This window comes from Rutilus rutilus (genome assembly GCF_951802725.1).
Source record: "Rutilus rutilus genome assembly, chromosome: 6".
NCBI classification, from domain to species: Eukaryota; Metazoa; Chordata; class Actinopteri; order Cypriniformes; family Leuciscidae; genus Rutilus; species Rutilus rutilus.
The window spans coordinates 30548759-30570300 of record NC_140214.1 but is presented as its reverse complement, the minus strand read 5'-3'; the positions used below and the strand labels follow the sequence as shown (position 1 = coordinate 30570300).

At 45.2% G+C, this 21542-nt stretch overlaps 1 protein-coding gene across 1 annotated transcript in view; it reads left to right on the top strand.

Moving 5' to 3' along the window:
* Nucleotides 1-18981: 18981 nt before the first annotated feature.
* Nucleotides 18982-21542, top strand: part of LOC311292396 (phospholipid scramblase 1) — a gene marked incomplete at both ends in the record, with an annotated part of 11462 nt that continues 8901 nt past the window's right edge. Inside the window, 1 exon segment of the mRNA XM_084412060.1 lies at nt 18982-19056. Coding sequence (XP_084268186.1) covers nt 18982-19056 — 75 coding nt within the window.

The window sequence follows — 21542 nt, the reverse complement described above, 5'->3', positions numbered from 1 at the left end:
GACAACTCTATGATATATTAATTATATATATTGTTTGTTTAAAACAACCCAAACACACATAAACATTTGGATGCTGCATTAAACAAATTCTTAAAGGAAAAAAAAATGTAAATAATAAATCAACTCCACAGCTGATTCCAAGTGATCAAGGGCTTAGGACGTTCCAGTTCAGCCCATTGCAGTTTCCGCCAGTAGTGGGCACTCGCAATGACGTACATCCGAGTGAACGAGACGGAGGGAAGTTTGCGAGTGAAGGGCATGACAGTTTTGGACTGGAACGCAGCAACGGTCGGGTACAGACCACACAATCGCACATCTGTATAAAAGTGAAATCAACGCATATTGACCTCGTGGGTTTTTGTGAGAGGAGTTTGATTTTGAGATAGATTTTGATGATATAGTGACATAGTGCGATTTGATTAGTTATAGGCTATTTAAGCTTACATTTAAATTTACACAACACATTGACTGATAGGCTAGAGACAGAGTATACATATAGTGACACATTAATAGATACATAGATATAAATAATATATATAGACAGCTAGATTAATAGATATATAGATTATAGATACATAAATACAGATACATATATAGATACATAGATAGATTATATCTAGATACATATCTAGGTACATATCTAGATACATACAGTGGTGGTCAAAATTGATGGCACCCCTGATAAATATGATAACAAATGGCTGTAAAAAATAAATCTGCATTGTTTATCCTTTTGATCTTTCATTCAAAAAAATCACAAAAATCTAACCTTTCATTGAAGTAAAATAATTGAAAGTAGGGGGTAAATCACATTATAAAATAAATGTTTTTCTCGAAAACACGCTGGCCATAATTGTTGGCACCCTGTTATTAAATACTTTTTGCAACCTCCTTTTGCTAACATATCTGAGTTCTCTTACGAGAGGTTCTCTCGTATTGCGTAAGCTAGCTTACGCTGCGGGAAAGTCTCCTTTCACGAGATACTGAAGCCAAAAATTATCCTAATTTTTAAACTTTGTCAACGCAGTGCGGCAGCCTGCAGACCTAGGGCAAGCGAGTCGCGTGCCCATTGGCTGCTCTGCGGCAACTGCAGCAGCCTATGGCTGAGCCTTGCGCGTGACGTCACGTCCAATGAGCGCGCTTGGCGCGCTTAGTGCGTCACAGCCCGTCATTAGGGGTGTGGCTTAGAGTATATAAGCAAGGAACAGAGGCTGCTTCGCTGATTTCTGTCTCTTCAGCGAAGCTCTTCGCATCGCTGATCTCCGAGGAAGCCGCCGTTGAATCCAGCGACCAGCACGCCGAGGATCTCAGCCTGAGGACGCCGGCCGCTCGCCGCCTTCAGCCTTCCCTGCCTGCTGCGCCATCCGGCCTTATATCCTTTTCTGCTCTGTTTTGTGTGTGTGTGTGTGTCCGCCGCGACACACTTGCATCTAAAAGAGCGCGAGGCGTTGTTTCAAATGCCTCGCACATCCTGTGGCTCGTGCAGAGCCTCGCTCAGCGACGGAGACCGCCACGTGCTGTGCGCTCTCTGCCTGGGTTTTGACCACGCTGTTCGCGCTCTCTCCGAGGGCGGCTGCGAACAGTGTGAAGATTTACCGATGTCGACCATACGGGCTCGACTCGCTAAATTCGAAGACACTCCATCTTCTCCGGCCGCTTCTTCCGGGCCACGAAAGAAAAAACGTCGCTCTCAAAGGCCGCCGGAACTGGACGCTACAGCTGAGCGCTCGCCGGAACCCCTCCCGCGAGCCTCGCTCTCTCCTTCCCCCCCACCCTTCTCCGACGCGCAGCGGCCGGCCACTGCCCGCACTGCCGTCGCCCTGGGGGATGATGCAGATGATGCCGCTGACAGCTGCTCTCTGCTCGCGTCTGACAGCGAGGAGTGGTCGGGCTCTCACCGCTCCGCCCCCTCTACTCTGGAGTCTTCTCGAACCCGCGCTAGTGTTGACGCAGAGCTTCTCCGCCTCCTCACTTTAGCGGTCGAGAGAATGGGACTGGATTGGTCTCCACCTAAGGAGCCGGAGCCCAATCGCCTTGACGGGTTTTTTCTGCCTAGCCGCCGCCCTGCGCCTGCCTCTAGGTCAGCACCCTTCCTGCCTGAGCTCCACGCCGAGCTCTCTAAGTCCTGGAACGCTCCGTTCTCCACCAGACTCCGCTCGCCAGTCTCCTCGGCTCTCTCCCAGGTGGACGGAGCCGCCGAGAACGGCTATAACGGCATCCCCGCCGTTGAGGATGCTGTGGCAACGCACCTTTGCCCGCCGTCTGCTAGATGGCGCTCAAAGTCTGCCCTGCCGTCTAAAGCCTGCAGGACCACCTCAGCTCTCGCCGGCCGCGCTTTCGCCGCCTCCGGCCAGGCTGCTTCCGCCCTGCACTCAATGGCTATTCTTCAGATCCTTCAAGCCGACCTCCTCCGTGAACTGGACGAGAAGGGCTCGGATCAGTCTGCCTTTACCGATCTCCGCAGCGCTACGGATCTCGCGCTGCGCGCTACCAAGACCGCTGCTCAAGCCATCGGCAGATCCATGGCCGCGCTCACCGTCATCGACAGACATCTATGGTTGACGCTCGCGGACATGAGTGAGTCAGAGCGCGCTGTGTTTCTGAACGCACCACTCTCGCCCACCGGCCTCTTTGGCCCTGCGGTCAGCGGAATTGTGGATCGGTTCTCTGAGGTACAGAAGGCGTCGCAGGCGATGGACCTCTTCCTGCCCCGCCGTTCGAGCTCAGCCACAGGCCGCCCTCAAACTCAGCCTCCTGTGCGCAGCTCTAACCAGCGCTCTTCCAGGCCCCCCAACGCTTCGCAGCGGCGCCAGGGCAATCGCCCCAGGTCGCGCTCGACCAACCGTCACAGACCGCCGCCCCCACGGGGCCCGCGGTCCAAGATCGCGTTGAAGCCCGAGCCCGCGAAGTCCTCCTAGCATCCGCAAGGAGGAAAAGATGGTTGAGTCCCGCTACGGCCGGACCGCCATCAAAACGCACAGCTCTGTCAGTCCCCTATGTTCAGGCTACTGCAGCAGCACACACCGCAGCCAACGAGCCAGTAATTACACTCGCTCGCCTGCACACAAACGCCGTTTTCACGGCGACCCAGATAAATCTCAAAAAAAAAAGAGTATAAGTGCTTTAAGTGTAGAAAATGTGCCCACACCCATGTGCTCACTGCTTCACACAAGTGCAATCCCCATGGTAACGCGCCCAGAGCGCTCTCTCATAAAGCGGCCTCTCACCGCTCGAGCACTAAATGTAGTAAAAGTGCCCACACTTCCGTGCTCACAACTACTCGCTGCTCGCTCTGTCACTCAGTTACCTCAAATTGCTACGGCTCAAGCCGCAGGGGTTTTAAGTGTAGAAAAAGTGCCCACTCCCGTGTGCTCACTGCCTCACACAGACCAGGTTCCCATGGCAACGCGTCCAGAGCGCTATCTCTTAAAGCGGAAACTTTCCGCTCGAGCATCAAGTGTAGGAAATGTGCCCACAGCCCTGTGCTCACACCTGCCCACTGCCCGCTCTGCCAGACAGGTTGCAAACCTCATAAAGCCCCCAAACACTGGCCGTGTCATAAGTGCATATCCCGCGCCAGCTCACGAGCACGCGCGCCCACTTTCAGACACCATAATCCCCACGCCGCCCTCGCGCCTGGGTTGTTTGACAGCAGTTCACGCTCCATCGTCCAAGATCGAGCTACTAAATTCTGCACAGTCGGCCAGCCCTGTTCTTCTGCCCTCGTGTCCGAGCATCGGCGGCGCGCGCGCCGCCCCGTCTTCTCTGATACAGGTTCCCCATCCCGCGCAACGCGGCGATCTGAACCCAGAGACCATTCGACCCCTAGCTATGCATGCAAAAGCATGGGAGGCTATTCAGGGCGCGTCAGAATGGGTGCTCAACACCATAAGACACGGTTATTCGCTCCAATTTGCTCGTCGCCCTCCGCGCTTTCTAGCGCAGACGGAAACGAAAGTGAGTTTGGAAACAGCACATCTGCTTCAAGCAGAGATAACAAAGCTGCTGCGAAAAGGGGCCATAGAACAGGTGCATCCTTCTCTGAGCGAGTCAGGCTTTTACAGCCGTTACTTCCTCGTTCCCAAGAAGGACGGAGCATTAAGACCTATTTTAGATCTGAGACATCTGAACAAAGCCCTCATGAGACGGCCGTTCAGGATGATTACAACCAGACAGATCCTCGCGCAAATTCGCCCAGGAGACTGGTTTATCTCTCTCGATCTGAAGGACGCTTATTTCCAGATCCAGATAACTCCCCGTCACAGGCCATTTTTGAGATTCGCCTTCGACGGTCGAGCTTATCAATACACAGTCCTGCCGTTCGGCCTGTCTTTAGCACCCCGTACATTTACGAAATGCATGGACACGGCTCTCGCTCCCCTGAGGAGTCAGGGAATGCGAATCCTGAACTACTTGGACGATTGGCTCGTTCTAGCGCAGTCAGAGACAGAACTTGTGTCTCACAGAACAGCGCTACTCGACCACCTGGAGGTTTTGGGTCTAGCGGTCAACTGGACAAAGAGCTCGCTCTCGCCCCGGCAGTCGATTTCCTTTCTCGGAATAGAACTGGACTCGGTGGCGATGACGGCCAGATTGACGGAGCAGCGCGCGCGCCGCATCCAGCGCCTCGCTGCATCCTTCAAAGAAGGCAACCGGGTTCCCCTGAAGGCATTTCAGCGCATTCTGGGGCATATGGCCTCAGCTGCAGCAGTGCTTCAGTTGGGTTTACTGCGCATGCGCCCGCTTCAACGCTGGCTGAGAACGCGCGTATCCCATCGAGCCTGGGCGACCGGCGGCTCGCTAATCAGAGTGACTCAGGTCTGTGTCTCAGCCCTGCAGCCCTGGCTAGCAGCCGAATGGTATCACACGGGAGTGAATATGGGAGTGGTCTCACACCGGAAAGTTGTCTCTACAGACGCGTCCAACCTAGGTTGGGGAGCGCTCTTCGAAGGCAGACCGGTCTTTGGCCACTGGTCAGACCAGGAGAATCTCCTACACATAAACTGTCTAGAGATGCTCGCGGTCGAGAAAGCGCTCATGCACTTCCTCCCTTTCCTCCGTGGTCACCATGTTCTAGTCCGCACGGACAACACTTCAGTAGTGGCCTATGTGAACCGCCAGGGCGGTGTCAGATCAAAGCAACTCTGCGCCCTGACGGAACGCCTCCTCGTATGGGCTCAGCACTCTCTGCGCTCTCTGAGAGCATCGCATGTGCCTGGCCATCTGAACGAGGGCCCCGACAGACTGTCCAGGGACAACGTTCCCCCTGGGGAGTGGTCTCTACACCCTCAAACAGTCCGGTCGCTGTGGCGCCGCTTTGGCAGAGCGAAAGTCGACCTCTTTGCGTCAATAGACAACGCACACTGCCCAGCGTTCTTTTCAAAGAGCGAGGACGCGCTGGCCCAGTCTTGGCCCAGCGGCCCGCTATATGCGTTTCCGCCAGTCTCTCTGCTGCCTCAGGTCATCGAGAGAGTCAGGAAAGCGCGCCACACAGTGCTCCTCATAGCCCCGTTCTGGGAGAACCAAGCTTGGTTCCCGGAACTCATACAATTGGCAGACTCAGCCCCCTGGCCGATTCCGGTGCGGAGAGACCTTCTCTCTCAAGCCCGCGGCTCGATTTGGCATCCCCACCCAGAGCACTGGTCTCTGCATGCGTGGAGCCTCAACAACTACATGCTGATCTACCAGAAGGGGTGATGAACACGATCATACAATCTAGAGCCCCCTCCACGAGGCGGCTCTACACGTCTAAATGGTCTGTGTTTAACAAATGGTGCACTACCAAAGGGCTCAATCCACAGACATGTGGGGTCTCACAAGTATTGTGTTTCCTTCAAGAGCTACTGGACGCGGGCAGGTCCCCCTCCACGCTCAAAGTCTATGTCGCGGCCATTTCAGCGCTCTCTGTGTCAGAGCCGGGCCGCGCATTAGGAAGGAACGAGTTGGTCATCCGCTTCCTTAGAGGAGCGAGGAGGATGAACCCCCCGCGACCCCCTTCGGTTCCTATGTGGGATCTTTCACTGGCCTTAGACGCACTGAAAGCACATCCCTTTGAACCCTTAGAAACTGTGGATATGAAATACCTCACGCTCAAAACCGTTTTTCTGATAGCACTGTCTTCAGTAAAACGTGTGGGAGACCTTCACGCGTTATCCACTAACGCTGCGTGCCTCGAGTTCGGACCTAATGACTCTAAAGTTATTCTCAGACCGAGGCATGGGTACGTCCCAAAAATTTTGGGCACTCCCTTCAGAGCGCAGGTCATTTCCCTTTCAGCCCTGCCGATTACTGGCTGCGAGGCAGATAGTCACCTCCTCTGCCCAGTTCGGGCGCTGAGAAGCTATATTTCGCGCTCCGCCGCCTTCAGGCGTTCAGAGCAGCTTTTTGTTTCGTTTGGTGGGCGCACCAAGGGTCTCGCCGCCTCGAAGCACACTCTGTCCAGATGGATAGTCGATGCTATCGCAGCTGCTTACGCATCTAAAAACCTGCAGTGCCCCTTGGGCATTCGGGCACACTCCACCAGAGGCATGGCCTCATCGTGGGCGTGGTCCAGTGGGATTCCCATTCATGACATTTGTGCAGCGGCGGGCTGGGCCTCCCCCTCCACATTTGTTAGGTTTTACAACCTGGATGTTCCCGCTTTGCAGGCCAAAGTGCTATCAGTCTAAGTCTCGCGTAAGCCAGCCCACTGTCTGTGCGCGGGCTACGCTGCTGATTTAGCTCTACTGGTTGAGCTACACTGTATGGAAGTGTTAGTTGGACCGGCTGTGCCGCTCCCTGCCCCATATTATGTGCTTGTGTACTGTGGTATCTGGCCGCCCAGCTCCGTTTCGCGTTCCCTGGGCTTCCCACGGGATTCATTCAGGATGCTGGGCGCGCGCACGGCGTTGACAAAGGTGTTCCCGCAGCGTAAGCTAGCTTACGCAATACGAGAGAACCTCTCGTAAGAGAACGTACTCGGTTACTAACGTAACCTCTGTTCTCTCTAGAGAGGGAACGAGTATTGCGTAACCCGCCGTGCTCTCGCCACGAGCTCATTTTCGCTTCATGCGACAGAAACCAGCGAAGCAGCCTCTGTTCCTTGCTTATATACTCTAAGCCACACCCCTAATGACGGGCTGTGACGCACTAAGCGCGCCAAGCGCGCTCATTGGACGTGACGTCACGCGCAAGGCTCAGCCATAGGCTGCTGCAGTTGCCGCAGAGCAGCCAATGGGCACGCGACTCGCTTGCCCTAGGTCTGCAGGCTGCCGCACTGCGTTGACAAAGTTTAAAAATTAGGATAATTTTTGGCTTCAGTATCTCGTGAAAGGAGACTTTCCCGCAGCGTAAGCTAGCTTACGCAATACTCGTTCCCTCTCTAGAGAGAACAGAGGTTACGTTAGTAACCGAGTACGTTTTCTTCTATAATGCCTGATGAGTTTGGAGAACACCTGACAAGAGATCAGAGACCATTCCTCCGTAATGAATCGCTCCAGATCCTTCAGATTCACAAGTTCATGTTGGTGCTTCTTCTCTTCAGTTCACTCCACTCATCAGGTCAGGGAACTGGGACGGTCATGGCAGAAGCTTCATTTTGTGCTCAGTTACACATTTTTGTGTTGATTTTGATGTTTGTTTTGGACCGTTGTCCTGATGGAAGATCCAACCACGGCCCATTATAAGATTTCTAGCTGAGGCAGTCAGGTTTTGATTTTTTATCTGTTTGTATTTGCTAGAATCCATAATACCATGTATCTGAACAAGATGTCCAGGACCTCCAGCAAATAAATAGGCCCACAACATATAAGATCCAGCAGTATATTTAACCGTAGGCATGGGGTACTCTTCATCCCTGTTTGCACCAAACATATCTGCTGGGTTTGCTGCCAAAAAGCCCTTTTTTTCGTTTTATCTGACCATAGAATCCGGTCCCTTTTTAAGATCCAGTCATGTCTGACAACTGAATATGCTGGAGTTTATTTTTGGAGGAGCGAGGAGGATTTTTCTTGAAACCCACCCAAACAACATGTAGGGGTTGTTTTTTAGGCTTTCTGACCCCCAAGACTCAAGTAATCTCTGCAATTCTCCATCTGTGATCCTTGGAGAGTCTTTGGCCATTCAAACTTTCCTCCTCACCGTCTTCCAGGCAGATTCGTAACATCTTTAGTTGATTATAACTTCTTAATTATTGCCCTGATGGTCAAAATAGGGATTTTCAATTCTTTAGATATTTTCTTACAGCCACTTTCTATTTTGTGATGCTCAACAATCTTTTGCTGCACATCAGAACTATATTCTTTGGTTTTACTCATTGTGAAGGATGATTCAGGGAATTTGGCCTTTGTGTTTCCTCATATTTAAACTCCTGTGAAACAAGAAATCATAGCTGGACAATTTCATGTTCCGTCACCCTGGTGTGCTAAAAAAGGTAAATATTAATGGGAATATACTTCAGAGATATTTTTCTCATAAAAAATTCTAGGGGTGCCAACAATTATGGCCAGCGTGTTTTGGAGAAAAACATTTATTTCATAATGTGATTTAACCCCCAATTTCAATTCTTTTACTTCAATGAAAGGTTCGATTTTTGCACATTTTTTGAAGGAAAGATCAAAAGGATAAACAATGCAGATTTATTTTTTATCATATTTATCAGGGGTGCCATCAATTTTGACCACCACTGTAGATAGATTATAGATACATATCTAGATACATAGATAGATTCATATAGATAGATACATAGATAGATTTGGATAGATATATAAAGTGGAGGCTCCACAGAAGAGATGCCGTACACCTGTGGTGTGGGAGCATTTCCGTTTAGAAACCCCAAATAAAGTGAGATGTGTGTATTGTGATCGGCATCTAGCCTACTGCAACAATACATCATCCATGCACTCATCCTGCCATTTTGCAGAGTGCAGAGGATGGCATTCCCCCTGTACCTAGGCCTGCTGCTGACACTGCTGGGCCATCTAAGCAAGGTATGCACTGTTTGAAATATAATTATAATTGAAATATAAGTACAAACTGTTGGGACACTTTTTAGAAAGTCCATAGGCCTGTGTCAACCTAAGCCCTACAACCTAACGTCCCAATCACAACTGTCAATCATGTTAAAATGAGCTTCACTGTGAATATAATATAATATGATTCATGTAATTTATACTTCATATATGCAGTCAGTTTAGGATTTGTTACTAACTGCTGTTTTCATTTTCATTCCGAGCCACAAATGTCAACATCAGGCCCATCATCATCATCATCAACAACATCAACACAGGACAGTTTATGGGAACTTTTTGATAATCGTATCCGTGAAACCCAGATGATACACAATGCTATACAGCTGATGCCACAGTGGAAGTGAAAAAATACCTCAACAATACGTTTTTGGCCAGAACTCATGATCCCCTAACTTACTGGAAAGAGAGAGCAGTAATCTTTCCTCATTTGTATGTCCTTGCTAAAAAATATCTTTGTATGCCAGCAACAAGTGTCCCTTGTGAGAGGATTTTTTCAAAGGCTGGAGAAATTATCTGTAAAAAAAGAAGTAGGCTAAGTCCTTCCACAGCAGAGAAATTAATATTTTTTAATAAAAATCTATAAAAAAGTGAGACATTTAATTAATTTCTTTAATTAATATTCATTTTTCATGACCAAAATAACATTATGCACAGTGAGGAGCCTACAGGTTACAAGCTTCACATATTAAAAAAATACAATAATAAAAAACAACACATTTTTTAATGGCTCCTTGTCAAGGTTGTTTCAGATCAACACCGGCAAGTGACCACTAGGTGTCACCGCTGAGACGGGTGTCGGATTGTTTCGAAGCCTCGACACGATATGGCACATTTGCTTCAACTGTTTCATTGTTTCACGAAGCCTCAATCTGCCCATCACTAGTTTATTGTAGCCTACACTTTTTAAGAATGAGGCGGTGTTCATCCTTGGTGCAACACGTTTACTTCTGTAAGAAATATGAAAAAGACAGGTTAGATCGGGTAACACTCAATATTGTGTAGCCTATTGCTGAACTCACACATCACGTGCAGAACGCTATTTCCACTCTTACAGCATCAGTGGCCAATCCTGCATAGAGTAGGGCAGGCTAATGCTTAGGGTGCCCTCTGCTGGTGAAGCTGAGTTGAACAAAAATAACACTCTTAGATATACAATCACAACAATATTATTAGCAAATAGTTTCCTTATTTTCAGATTAGCCAGTTCAAAATTTAAAGGGGGCAATATCTCTTTTAAGCCGTCAATAAAAACTCAGGGCTACACTCCCTTCCACAAAATTAAATGTCTCCTCCTGACATTTTCATGAACATGTAAAGCATTTCTTTTGAACACCGTGACCTCAGCCTCCAGTAAACTTTGGTCTGTGTTACTTTCTGTTACCTTACAGTTTCTTTGTACCAAGGACGGCTGACTCAATGTATCACACCTTGTCCTAACCAGATGCGATGCGATAAGATTCCAACGACAAATAATTTGTCTGTCCACAGACTCCACACTAAACGCGAAGCGACTGCGAGATGCGTAACAATCAATCAAAACCCACAGCCAATCAGAACAGCGTGTGGGCGGAGTCTCGCAGCATGTGCACACCTTTACAGTCTATGGTGCACATAGGCCTACGCACAGAACCAGAGAGTAATCTTGACGGCAATGGCAAAGAAAATGGATAAGTAAGCTACATAATCAAATTCACAAATATTACACCATTTAAACATTATACAAATACAGGCTACTGAGTTACTAAAATCTTTGTCAAATAATACACTTTGTTTGTTCACAGTTTAAACGTTCTTGTTTCCATTTGTTTAATTTCAAGAAATGTGAATTATCCATTGTTGCTTTTAGCTATAAAGCTGAGAGCACTAAATTACATTACACGCTTTTAACATTAAATAAAGCACATAAACAGTACCTGAGATTATCATTGCCACACATTGTGTTTGTTGTTCCAGAGCGAAGTCGCAGAAAAATAGAAGCCGTTTCTAAAATAGAATTGTCGCATGTCGTGGCTGGTTAGGACAAAAACTCTGATTAACATGGAAAAGATACCTTTTATCGCGTGTCGCAGCGTCGCATCGCGTGTAGTATAGGACACGGTGTCATAGTACAACATGCTGATGTCTCAGTCTCTGGGATCGCTGTCTACACCTGATCTCCTTTGATTCACCATGCTCAGGCCTCTGAGGTTGTAGGTGTCAATCGGCTGCTGGTGATGCTGTCACTGTGGCTTGGTTCTTTCTGTGGCTGACAAATCTCTGCTGGTGGCTGATCAAGGGGCAGAATATCACATGGCAGCAGAAGATCAAAAACAGCAATTAAAAGGCACTGTGACCAACACTGACCATACAACTTAAGTTTTCCCGGAACATACAATGACGTCACAAAGCAGTGAAGGCACAACTGTAAGGGCATCATTCACAAGTTTCTGCACAGCCTTAACTACAGGCTAGTGTATTATTCTGTCACGTATATAGCTACGTTGAGACCAAAAATCATTCAGTTTATCATTGTCCTTCATTTCAGCTGTCGTCTCGTTCTCTTTCGTTTGCACTGGTGCTGTGTATACAGCCTTGATGGGTTTCAGGTATCCAATCACCGACGGTACAGACCAAGCGTGCCACACAAGTCCTGAAAAATGAAGCCAAAGCGTCTTGATCGGTTGTGGTCACAGGTATGTATGGCACTTTCCTTTCTGGGATCTGGCTGCACCAGTACATGATTGTAGATCCCGCCTTCTGGTAGGGCTGGGCGATATGGACCAAAAGTAATATCCCAATATATTTAGGCTGAATATCGATATACGATATATATCCCAATATTTTTTCCGCAAAGTGAAATGTTCAGTCAAAGTCAAAGCCAAACATGACATGTCACAAGTAGTTTTATTGAAACCGGCTATTTCAGTGAACAGTTGCAAAATCAAATTAATAAATAATAAACAGGTTTCTTCACCTGGTTCATAATTAAATACTCAGCTGTTCAAATAACAATCAAAAGCTCCATAAGGTGCACATTTAGATAAAAAAAATATCTTAAATAAAAATAGCCTATAAAATAAAATAGGCCAATCTTTTTCTGAAATAAATATATTTATATGAGAAAAGTACAATATCAATTTTGTTTTAGTTTGACAACTATAAATGGCTTATTAAAATCAAATTACAGATTTTCTTCTCCTTTCTAACAAATCCACAGATGCAAATAACGAACATTACAAAAGAATAAAATATGACAAACCCTAGTAGGGCAGCATTTATATATAAAGAAAGAACAAAATAAAGTGCTAAGTTTAAGAATTTTTACCTTTTCCTTTTTGTTAACTCAATTTCTTATCTGAACAGTCTCAACCAGTTGCACAAGAAACAGACTATCAACTCAATAAAAATTTCCCACCTCTTTTTTTACTTTGATAAACAGTAATGCTGTCTTGAGGTAGACATTAGAAGACAGACAAGCGTGTCCTCCTTCGTTTAAAGATTTTGTGCGAGAAACATTAGCCTGTCAACAGCATCCGGCCGTTAACTTGTTTATGGCACTCCCTACAATATAATGTGATTTTGTTGCTCATCTGATACTTTGAATCCGAACCATCTCCAAATTACTGAGCCACTGCTTTTTCTTTTACTAACCAATTCCAACTCTGCACGCACGCTCCGCAGACGTTGTTGCTTCTTCCATGTTTGTTGAAGAGTGGCTGAGTGTATGTTCCTGCCACAACCCCCTCTGTGCATGAAAGAGGAGGGGCGGTGGCGGTGGCGCGGGGAGCAGTGCAGAGAGCTCCGGGTCAGCAGCTTGCTTGGAGCAAGGATCACAGTGCAAATTTTAACTATATCGATATATGCGATATGGTCTAATTCCATATCACATTAAAAAATATATCGATATATTGCCCATCCCTACCTTCTGGTGGAGGATTAAGCTTGTCAGGTTAAAAGAACATGTGTTGGCCTTGGGCTCTTATATAGAGAGTGGTGACTTGGTTAGCTGGTAAGGGCACACTTTTTCTGCCAGTACGACTACGAACTACACCAGTCTCTGAATCTGAATCACCATTCTGCATCAACTTGACCACACGGTGAGCAGTTTTCACTGTTATTGCGAAGGCTTTTCTCACTTTGTGTGCCAACTGCTTTCTTTCACCTTTAGTCTTTCCCTCATTTCTGTTAATGATGGCCTCAATTACATTGTAGCCGATGATGGGGTCACTTGATCCTGCCCACATTTAAAACAGTGCGAACAGTTTCCACCCGTTCCCTCTTCCTCGCACTATTTGCAGCCTTTCACTCTCTGCAATATTCCAAGAGGGCGGGGACTTGTCTCCATTACAGCCAGAAACATCTGCTGCATCTCCTTGCAAAGCTCTTCCAACATCTGCTGCACGTTCATGCTGTCAGACTTAAATCTCAATCCCCTTTTTTAATTGCCACTGTTGATTGGGACTCCTTAGGTTTAGAGGCTTTCTCTCAATTTTTAGGAATTTTTCTCAATATCTACCTTTGCTGCCTCATCCACTTTCTGTATAATTTCTTCATCTGTTATGCACACATCGCTGAGGTAGGGTGATTTGGAACTTCACTGATTGACTCCACAGTCCAGTTTCTATCGAGAGGAGGAACTTGTGCTGAATGATGGCTCTGCTTTACTGTTCATCTGTGTCCTCATTGGCTGCTTTCCATAAAGTTCTGTGGAGCTATCTACCCGATAGTGGCATTTCAAGATGGTGAGGAGTGCACTGAGGGTCAGCCGACACTTGATCTCTAACATGTCTCTTAAAAGCAGCCCTGGACTGACAGCCCTGATTACAGCCTCGACTACTTCAGTCTGTGTGTTCCCTTTTTCTATTCCCAGCTCAATCTGGCATACTAAACTGAGATACACCAATTTATCCCTCTGACCACTCGGCCCAATTTGCCCACAGATTTTAAACTCCCTTTGCAATGTTACAATGGGCGAGCTGGCTCTGGTTGGCTCTTGAGGGGGGAATCTTTAGTCTTTAGAAGAAAAGGTGTGTGGTGAGAAATATTTTCCCAGTCCTTCTTTTGGAGCGACACCTTTTATTTTGTCTTTCAATTCATGTTAATCAATCAGCACAGTACTGTTTAACTTCATCGCTCACTAGTTTCTCCTCAAGCTCATCCAATGCACACTATGCCACCTTGATGAGTGCCCTCCGTGCCCTGCTGCACTGTCCAGACCATCACATTTCAGATACCAGCAGACATCCACGAGAGACTCTTCCCCAAGTTGCCACAGAGCTGCACTCATTTATTCACGTACGATCTGACTGGCGTCCATCTTGCTAAAGGCTCGACTCATTGGAAAGGAGGGAGGTTAATGGTGCTGGTCCCTCTGGGAGCGCTTCTGTGTGAGCTGGAGTCTGAAGCACATCTAAACACAAAAATTTAATTGGCTGAGGTGGCAAGGTTAAACTGGAAATAGCTACGGTGACGTTCTTTTCAACCACCTGTGGTCAAGCAGGACTACTGAAGCCTTAGGGCCTGTTCACATATCGCGTCTTTTGCGCGCGCAAGTTCGTTATTTCAAATGTAGGCGCGCGGTATGCGCGCTCATAATGGAAGCGACGCGGTCGCGGTGCGACGCGCTCGTTTTTTCCAAGCGCGTCCGCGCCGCATCGAGATAAAAACATCTCAACTTTTCAGAATGCCGCAAGCGCACCGCATGTCACGTGACAAGAACCAAGCTTAGCAACGACAGACGCCTCCGAAGCGCAACCACCCGAGCGCTTTGGAAAAAGGAGAACGCGGCGCGCCTAGCGTTTTCTATGCGTTTTTAGGCGCGATATGTGAACGCCGCCTACTGTGCACTTTGTCAACGAGGAGTTTGAACTGAAAAGCCGCTGCCTGCAAACATCGTATTTCCCCCGACAACCAGACGGGAGAGAGCATAACCTTGGGCTTGAAAGAGGCACTGGCTGTATGGGACCTCTGTGAGGAGCGTCAGATCACAGCAGACTAGCACTAACATTGTCAAAGCAGTGGAGATTAATCAGTGGACTAGGTTCCAGTGCTTTGGGCATAGACTTCATCTGGCCATTGGTAAGATAAATTGATTTCAACTTTTGTTAGTAGGCTACAGCAAATATTTTATTATACTGTACTTTTAAGACGACAGCGATTAACCATAACTTAGGGGTAGTTGTACCATAAATTTAAGAATAAAATCATTTGAAATACAATGTAGAATTCTGTGTGCCACACAGCATACTAGGAGTGGCCTATTTCATATAGGGTTAATTATTAGCATGAAACAATTCTGTAAGAGATGGTTGTATGTAAAGTACACATCTGCCACAGCTATTTGCTAACTACTGCACTAACATTCATAAGGCTTAGAGTGGTGACATGATTTGAATATAAACTGTATGTTTGTTTGTTTGTTGTAATTATTGTATTACTGTTTTATACTATTAGTGTGAAACTGGGCAAGTAATTAGAGTGTGAATATTAAATGTTTTGCAGTGTCACTGTAGTATATGTTTAGTTTTTTTCACATTCTTATCATTCACAGGAAATGCTCTGAAAGATAATGCACAATGCATAAACAGGACTACTGGGATATGCGGGAAGATTGTTGGCCACGTCTCCCATAGCTAGAAGAAAAGAGTGGCCTTGAGGGAAGCACAAAGAGAGCTCAACCTCCCAGAGCATGCCATCATGGTGACAGACTGCTCAATAATATCGGAGTTCCGCTCAGAAAATGATAGCAAGAGTCCTGGAGTAGCAAAATGTTTCGTCCAAGGTTCTCTACAGACCGTAAAGTTCGATTCCTACTGCCCTCATATGGCAGGACCTGGAGATCCTTGAATCTGTGAACAAGGCACACTCCAGGATTACAGGGATGCCCTGTCAGGTGAACATTATGTGAGTATATCTTGCGTGAAGTCTGCTCTGCATCTTCTGAACACCTCAGTATGGGTGAAGAGGAAAAAGACCTGATCAAACCACTGAAATCATAAATTCTGAGATATCTCAATGAGAAAAATGAAGGCATCCTGCTAAACATGCTCACTTTCCTATAGACCCAAAGTTTCACAAAATAAACTTCCTCTATATGCAAACTAGCATAGTTAATATATCTGTGCATACAAGCAACAAGCTCTGCATCAGAGAGAGCTTTTAGCACCATGGTAATGTCTTTTTTATTATTCTTTTTTATTATTGCTCCTGTCTGAAACCAGAAAGGTGGATATGCTTGTTCTTTTGGTAAAGAACCTCTCGAGTGATAAGAAGAACTTTTTGGAAAGAGGATTTTGAAATACCAGTTGGCCATTTAAAAAACAAGAACAACAAACCAACAATAGTTTTAATGGTTTGAGTTTGATTAAATGCATAGGCAACATAAGGATAATTTGCAGGTGGGACCTGGGTGGGACATGTCCACACAACTTCAATATTAATTAGGTCATATCGAAGTTGTGTGGACATGTCCCACCCAGGTCCCACCTGCAAATTATCCTTATGTTACCAACCAAACAAAAACACATTCTTTCAATGAGTGTTGTCACGAGATATCTGATGATCAGTAGCGGTTCAGTAAATAAAATAATTAAATAAATACCTATTTACAATAAGCACTTAACTCCAAAATAACTATTAAATAAGAAAATAACTTTAGAACTGGCTGACTAAAATCAGCTTGAAAGTGCTATCTCATGAAATAAAGGTGAATCCATATGCTAATTTCTTTGCAATTTAAAGGTAGGCTACAAGGTGTTATTTCGTCTGTCAATCGTGAAAGTCAAGTGGTTGAAAGCTTCTGGCAACATTAAATCCAGGAGAGAAGATCATTCTAGAAAAAGAGTAGAGAGTTTGAGTTTAGGCGTGCACATGTTATGGTTTTATATGAACAGAGAGCAGAAGAGCCGAGACTGAATATTTGAAAACGCGTGTTCCAGTTTTGTGCAAGAGTGAAGGAAATCTGCATGCGAGTTGAGTGGTCTGTGCTCGCACATTAGCTTAGGACTACTGCATGCGCTCTCGACATTTGTCATTAAAATAACCATTGAAACGGCCTCAAATAAACCATAAAAAGGTGAAGATAATAGTGTCTGAAAGCTGCAACCGATTTTTTATTGGTTAAAATTAATGGAATATCTCATATTTTTAATTTTCCGTGAGTGCTCGACAATTTCCGGCGCCTGATTAAGTGAACCACACTTTTATATCCAGTTTCCTTTTCAAAAGAGTTTATAATCCTGCCTAAATGTCCCTGTTTGTTTAGAAAAAAAATTCTAAATATCTTATTTTCATGAACATTTGTATGTTCTTATTTATTGGTCTATTTATTTTATTTAGCTGTATTGATAAAATAACAAGTTTGCAGTAATGTAAAGATGTTGTTGTTATTTAATTTTGTAAAAAAATATTCTAATTAGAAAACACTGCATTTCTAGTTGTTGTTGTTGCTAGTTTGTATGTTTGAGTTGAGAAATACACATTTAAGCATTATCAGTAATCTGTGTGTGAATTGTCCTTGATATCCAAGCAGTTGACTCATGATACCATTTGTTTATTATATCCCAGGCAAGCTACTTCAGAAAAGTTACACTGACAGAGCCTGCAGATTTCCAACTCGCTTGACTGATGCTAAATCCAGCAAGAGGGAAGTCTTAAGTGAGAGGGACCGAAGGTCAGTTCACTCGAGCGGCTCAAAGGGAGGGTCCCGGAGGGCCCTAAGGACCCTGGAGAGGTCCCATGATGGGACCAAACATGAGCGGGGAGGATTCAACCTCCTAGCTCCCCTGAGAAACTTAATGACCAGGTTGTGTTTCCCAATCGATTGGCCGCCCACCGGGGTGTGATTTGCCGCAATGACCACCACGTATATACTTTGAATGTGCAGGGGGCGCACCCAGCGTCCAGCATCTCCTGCAGAAACGTAAGAACAGACACAGTTTTGCACTTGGCGGGGTCTATTTTTCAAGCTAAGCACCAGCTTGAGAAAATAGACCATTTCTGAGCATAAAGGTGCCTTGTGGAGGGGGCCCTCACTTCCGAGATCGTTCTCATCACTTCCTGGGGAAGGCCTGACCAAACATGCAGGTTCCACAACTCCAGTTGGGGGTGCCAAATCATGAAGGTCTCTTTTCAGCAGTATGGGCCACGGAGCTAGTAGCTGGACCAATTCTTTGAACCAAGGCTGGCTCTGCCAGCATGGTGCCACCAGTAGGACTGCACATGCTTTATCCTGGATTTGACTGAAGACCTGCGGAAGGTCGAGGTCATTTCTAAGCCAGCACGTCCATTTCCTTCCAGAAGTATATCTGGCAGTGGGAGTTATCTTCAGTCACATCCGCCTGACCGAAGGTGCGCCATATCGCATTGACTGCCTGGGGCAGGAGTCTCCATTCCCCAGGGCCAGTCCGCCGTGACAGCATGTCTGCTCCTTCGTTGCTCCTCACTGAGCGCAGGTTCCTCTGTGCCCATAGGAGGAGATGGTTCACCATTCTGTGCAGAGGGCGAGACCAGAGACCTCCTTAATGGTTTGAGTAAGCTCTTGCCAAATTTGACCCTGAAGCCCAGTTTCTCCAGATGGCTGAGGAGCTGGGATATGTGGGTGCATAGCTCCCGTTCCAATTGGGCTATAAGCAGCCAATCGTCGAGGTAGTTGAGTATGCGGATTCCCGTCTGTCTCAGAGGGGAAAGAGCCGCGTCTACACACTTCGTAAAAGTATGCGGAGCTAGAGAGAGTCCGAATGGAAGGACTGTATATTGGTATGCCACCCCCTCGAACGCGAATCTCAAGAACTGTCTGTGATGGGGGCTATCTGGATATGAAAGTATGGCGTCTTTCAGATCCACTGATATAAACCAATCCCTGGGGTGAATTTGCACGATTTGTTTCACAATTAACATTATGAAAGGTCACCCATGAAGAGGGGATGGTCTGCGAGCGAATAGGAGCAAGTAACCTCGTTCTATTATCCCCAAAATCCAGCTTGACACTCCAGGGATGGCCATGCCCTTAGTCGAGTGGCAAATGGTTGAAGTATTACAGGCTGCGAGGCACGTTCAACAGCGAGAAGAGGTGAGGAGGGCGAGGCTTCAGTCTTCTTCGGAGCAGCGAGATAATCTTCACAATGAAATCCTATTGTTTTCTTGCTATTGTCTTTCATTACAGACAAACATTATTTTCTCATCGTGTTTTTACAAGCTAAGTGATTACCCATAATTGAACCATTTTAATAAAAAAACATCTGAATTCATGAAAAGTGCATGACACATTGCAATGGTCAATTGTGCAGTTTAACGGTCATATTATAGGAATATTAAACAAGCGAGAGGATGCTGATTCAGACCAACATCATGGTTGCTTTTATACAACTGTTTAATAAACAAGAGGTTCATATTTAGTGATATACATTTTATTGCCAGTTACTTTTGTACAGTTCTGAATGAATCCAAAGCAAAGTCTGTTGATATACCCATTAATGCTCGTTACTGAATGAATCAGTGCTTTTAAACAAATCAGTTGAGTGGATGATTCAATGAGTCACCCATAATGATGTCATGTTGCCACGACTGTTAATTGCATAAAATGGTTCAATAAGCATCAAGTTAATATTGTTGAGGTAATATTAAATATCCATTATAATAAAATATAATACAGAAAGTGCTCATTTACAAGAACATATCAAAACTCTGAAATAACACGTTGAACGATAAATCAAGAAATTACGAGTATTTTCACATTTAGTCATATGTGTCAGATTCAAAAATGTAATAAATTCACTTAGAATAACACTACACTATGTGATTTTTGCTAATAAAACTAGTATCAACAAAAACTCTTTGCACTGCAGAGGTGACAGAAATTGCATCTGAAAGGGCATTTTTCCAGTATTTATAGAGAATGTTGGACTAACTAAGCATATTATGTCCCCATCATCAACCTTATTGTTAGCTATGTAAGTGTTTATAATGTTATGTGACATTATAGGCTAAAACTTGTTTAGGTCAAGATGTAGCTGCAATATGGTGAATGGCTTCTTCTGCTGTCATAAAGCATTGCTCTACGACAATGTGCTCTTTTTTACTTCATTACACCCTAGTGAGCAAATCAAACATTATAACTGTTTTCTATATTTATTCAAGTTGTTTTAGTGTGTTGCATTAAGCTTAAGTCTTCTTCGGAGCAGCGAGATAATCGACTATAGGGCATTTCAGGATTATTGAACTAACGCAATGCGAGTGATCCTTATCACTCCGTCTGTCGGAAGCTAGTTATTTTAGTTGATAAAGTTTTAAATATGGATATTTTTCTTACACAAATTCACATTCGCTTCAGAAGGCCTTTATTAACCCCTCAGAGCCATGTGGATTACTTTTATATAATGGGATGCACTTTTTGGGGGGTTAAAATTTTGGGCTCCCATTCATTGCCATCATAAAGCTTGGATTAGTCAGGACACTTTTTAATATAACTCCAATTGTATCCGTCTGAAAGAAGAATGATATTTATACCTAAGATGGTTTGAGGGTGAGTAAATAATGGGGTAATTTAAATTTTTGGGTGAACTATCCCTTTAAAACACCAACAAAGAGCCATGGTTTTGAATGGGGTATTTTGTTGTCAGTCAGTATCCTGGCAACCTAAGGTGTTCTCCAGGAGTGTAGAGTGTCACTGGTGTCTTGATACTTCACAATATGTCAGACAAAGGAGTTTGCAAAGTCATTGCCTTTTTATGTCCGGAGGTGCCATTCCAATTAATGCAACAACAACAAAAGAGAATACTGAAAGACAACACTATTACGAGTGTGTGAATAACAAATTTCCATGCCAGACAAACATACCTGAAATGATGGAACCTTCAATGTGCTATCATCATCTAATCTGGTAAGTAAACTTATACCTTTGACATTTTTACAAAGGCAGTTGTTTATGTGAACATGTGCTAGATGAATGTCTTTTAACATTTTGTTGCTTTTTTTCCATTTTTGGGTTTACAATGTGAAACACCTTTGTTCTGCTCAGGTGTACCATTGGTCTCACATGATCGTTTGGTCTGAAGAGTCTCAAGTTATAGAAGTGTGTAATAGTTTGGCTGAAGGAATGCTAGACAATGTAAAACTTCTTTGAGTTTTTAACATGAGTACATATTGATCCACCCCCCCCACCCCCCACTCTATACTCTTAAAATGATCTCTTCTGTGTATAACCGTCAGATTAATTTCTGCAGGCGCTCATGCCATATGCCATACCATATTCTATACTTAATAAGTGTGCTCAGTTTATGTGAGTTTTGATTAGGACAGGTAAATGTAAAAAAATAGCTGCTGTCACTCAGAGACCTTTGAATTCTGCGGGCACCCCTGAATGCCCATATGGTCGTGCCCCGAATAGACTGATGATATATTTTTGTAGGCCAGCCCAGAAATTAACATCGCCCTGGTTCTCTAGACAAAAACCCAATAGGATTTTTCCAATGGTCTTGGAGTATTGCAGAAAATAAATTATGTGATGAACAAAAGTTTCTTATGTTTTGTTCATCGTGATAATTAAAAAAATAAACT